This window comes from Trypanosoma grayi, assembly GCF_000691245.1.
Source record: "Trypanosoma grayi strain ANR4 Tgr_743_V1, whole genome shotgun sequence".
Lineage (NCBI taxonomy): Eukaryota > Euglenozoa > Kinetoplastea > Trypanosomatida > Trypanosomatidae > Trypanosoma > Trypanosoma grayi.
In genome coordinates, this window is record NW_008826362.1 from 4,722 (window position 1) to 8,514 (window position 3,793).

The 3,793-nt window shown below is 60.8% G+C and overlaps 2 protein-coding genes across 2 annotated transcripts; both read left to right on the plus strand.

Moving 5' to 3' along the window:
- Positions 1-97: 97 nt before the first annotated feature.
- Positions 98-1,321, plus strand: DQ04_07431030 (putative eukaryotic translation initiation factor; the record flags this gene model as incomplete). The annotated part of the gene is made up of 1 exon (XM_009315160.1): positions 98-1,321. One exon carries the CDS (start codon positions 98-100, stop codon positions 1,319-1,321), a length of 1,224 nt encoding a protein of 407 aa, XP_009313435.1.
- Positions 1,322-2,056: 735 nt separating this feature from the next.
- On the plus strand, positions 2,057-3,559 carry DQ04_07431040 (hypothetical protein; the record flags this gene model as incomplete). Its single annotated transcript, XM_009315161.1, has 1 exon — positions 2,057-3,559. The coding sequence occupies one exon, from the start codon at positions 2,057-2,059 to the stop codon at positions 3,557-3,559; it is 1,503 nt and encodes a 500-aa protein (XP_009313436.1).
- Between the last annotated feature and the right edge of the window lie 234 nt (positions 3,560-3,793).

Genomic DNA, 3,793 nt, shown 5'->3' on the forward strand with positions numbered 1-3,793 from the left:
GTACACCTACACACATATACGTAGCGAGAGAGCGAGCGAGAGAGAGAGGGAGAGAGAGCGAAGTAGAAGGAAGGAGCGAGAGAGATACACGCGCGCGATGGCGGAGATGCTGCGGTGCCTGGTGCCGCACCTCGACAAGCACCTTGTGCTGGGCCTGCTGTACTTCCACGACGACCAGGGCCTCGACGTCGCCGACGCCATCCGCGCGGTGCAGGCCACAACGGCGCTCACGCCGGAGGGCGAGGTCGCGCCGGAGCAGGAGCGCAAGATCCGCGAGTGCGCCCAACGCGCCCGCCCCGCGCTCGACGAGTTCTTCGAGAGGAACGAGGCGGAGAACAGCACGTACCAGTTCAAGCTCACCGCGAGCGAGGTGGACGCGCTGCGCAGTAACCGCGAGCTGTCGCGTGACGTGCTGGAGGGCAAAGGCATCACACGCGACGTGATGGGGGCCATCATGGAGCTCGCCTACCTGCACTACGACGCCGCCCGCTACACGGATGCGTCGGAGCTGCTCTCGCTGTGCCACTGCGTCGCCGGCTACGAGCTCGAGCAGGGCGCGTTGCTGTGGGGCAAGCTGGTCAGCGACACGTGCACGTGCAACTGGCCCTCCGCCATCGCGGTGGCGGAGAAGCTGCGGCGCCAGCAGAACGCCGACGTCTTCGAGGAGGACATCTTCCGCGTCGCGAGCACCACAACCACGACGGAGCGTGTGTGGCTGCTGCACTGGGTGCTGTTCCCCTTCTTCAAGGGCGGCAACCAGTACTCCGCGCACCTGCTCAACTTCGTCTTTGACTTCAAGACGAACTTCGTGTACCAGAGCGTCGTGGAGACGGTGTGCCCGCACTACCTGCGCTACATCTGCGCCGCCGCGATCCTCAACAAGCAGCGCCGTTCTGCCCTGCGCAGCGCAGCGGCGATGGTCGCTAACGTCTACGAGTACTCGGACCCGCTCACGCGGCTCGTGCACGCCATCGTCAACCGTCAGTCGTTCGAAGATGCGCTTGCGCTTCTGCCGGAGGCGCGCGCGACGGCGCTCAGCGACTACTTCCTCAACCTGCACGCGAACGGCATAGTGGAGAACGCGAAGCGGCTCATCTTCGCCCGCTACATGACAACGCACTGCGTCGTGTCGATCCCGTACATGGCGGAGAAGCTAGACATGACCCCCGCTGACGCGGAGGTGTGGCTCGCCAACCTCATCAGCGAGACGAAGCAGCGGGCGAAGATCGACTCGGTGGCGGAGCAGATGGTGGTGGGCTCGCAGGTGCGCTCCGTGCACCAGACGGTGCTGGACCGACTGGAGGTTGTGGACCGCCGGTAAGCGCGGGCCGAAGCGGCAGGAGGAGGAGGAGGGAAGGGGAGGACGCAAGAAGGCAAGCACGCCACAAAAACAACAACAAGACAAAAAGAAAAACAAAAAAAAAAGGAGAACAAAGAGGAAAAAAAAACAACCAGAAACAAAGAGGTCGGAAGCAAACAACAGAGCAGAGGAAGAAGGAAGAGGAGAAGTTATAATGGAGGACGGAAGCAGCGACGTGGTCTGCAGGGCAATGGGTGAAAGAGTGGGATGGGAGGGGAAGGACCGGACAGCAGAAGTTGGAGCACGCCATGATATGGTGTGGGGGACGGCCCTCTCACTTCCTCTTCTTTCCCTCTTCTTCTTCTTTCTGTTGTGGTTTCCTTCCACAGCGGTGTAACGGAGGCGAGGCCTCTTTCTAAGAGTCACTAATATGCGCACAGGCCGACTGCCTTCTCTGGGCATGCGTCTCTCTCTCGCTCAGTGTGTGTGCGTGTGTGCACAACGGACTTCTGTTGCTTACGACTCGTCCCTCCCATTGTTCTCTTTCTTTCTTTCCAACTCCTTTCTTCACGCCGTCGTCGCCATTGTTTTAACTTTCTACCATTCCATCTGGCTGCGGGGTGGAGGGAGGGACAAGCTGAGTGGCTCACTCATCGTCAAGCGACACGTAAGGCGGGGCAACCGGTGCGCGACCAGGCGATCGCCACCACTGATAGTAGAAGTGCCAGTGATAGCGACCGCAGCGGGGTATTAGAGATGCCACTCTCCAAGGCGCCACGGCGGCCGTCCACGGTGGGGATGTGCCGCGCTTGCAGGCAGTCCTCGCAGCAGGAGCGTTGGGCTGAGGCGCTGGGGCCGTACATGGAGCCGCTGCCGCCGCGCAGGGCAGCGACAGCAACAGCAGAACGTGCACGTGCGGTCAAGGCGTCGCGGCGGCAAGTGCCGCCGAGCACGACAAAAGGGGCAGAGATTCCCGCGGCCAACGGCGAGGGCGCTATAAGTCAACTTACAGACGACGAGCGAAGTATATGCAACCTGATGGTAGGCGTACTGCAGCACAAGTCGTCACTGGAGGCCCGGCGCATCGTAGCGGAGGTGAGCGAAGCCGCGCAGTCCCGCCGCCTGCTCGCGTCGTACAGTGGCGTGTACGCGAACGCCTGCAGCGATGACGACAACGAGGCCGCGAGGAACGGCGAATCGGGGAGCGGGCGGACGCAGCTGATCCGCCACCTGCAGAAGCGTCGCGAGGAAGAGGAGCGTGCCTCAGAAGAGGAGAGGAAACAGCAGAAGCACATCAATGACGCCGAAGAGAGGGAGCAGCGGGCGCGGTGGCGCAACATGTTCGGCGGCGGAGGCGGCCGTGCAAACGGGAGCGGCACTCCTGCTTCTCGGCGAAAGAAAGGGCGATCAAATGGCGCGCGCAAGCTGGTATCAGACACGGACGAGGAGCACGCACACCCACAACAGCAACAGGAACAACAACAGCAGCAGCAACAGGAACAACAACAGCAGCAGCAACAGGAACAACAACAGCAGCAGCAACAGGAACAACAACAGCAGCAACAACAGGACAGTCGAAAATGTGGGGAGGATAATGCGGCGCTGCGTTCGTCTGCAGGGACGGGTATACCCCCGAATGTCCCGCGGCGCATGAAGGCGGTGCGCCACGTCGCCTCCTTCGACGAGCAGTGCGCCGACCGCTACGGCGGTGCAGCGGCGTCTAAGGAGAGTCTGTCGAGCGCGTCACTCGTGCGCCTCACGCAGACCAGCGTGGGGGATGACTCTGTGCGCCAGTCACCGTCAGTGCGCTCGCCCGGTGCTGGTGATGAGGAGGGCAGCCGCTCACAGGGGCTTCTTAGCGACGCTGACGAGGCGCCGTCCGCGCTGATGGCCACGCGGTGTCCTACTGCTGCTGGCGATGCTCGTGAGACGTCGGAGGCGGCGCTCAGCGGCTTCCCCCCAGTGCCGCGGCCGCCGCGTCTGCCAGATGCAAGTAATCACCCCCTCCCGCCGCCGGTAGTGCCGATTATTGTGGAAGCGAAGCCGCCCTCACCGCCATCACCAACTGGATCACCATCTTTGTCTGCGGTTTCTAACAGCAGCGTGAGCAGCGTCGAGGAGGAGTTGAACGGTGAAGGCGAGAGTGAGAAGGAGAATGGGAAATCGGACACGGTGGTGGACACGGAGGGTGCGGCAGCGGCAGCACCGACAAAATTCCCGTGGGAGTTGGATGATGAAAAACTGCCATGGGAGTTGTAGAATCTTCTATAATAGAGTGAATACGGCTGTGGATGATGCAGTCGTGTTGTACCGCTAGTATCGTGGACTTTATTCCCTGTATTCCTGCGGGAGAGGACGTACCCCTCAGAAAACAGGATGGTGCCCAGTCACGCGGGATAACAAACATCAATATTACAGGCAACACAGAATAGCCACGAGTGCGAATATATCTATCTATCTATCTATCTATATATATATATATATATATATATA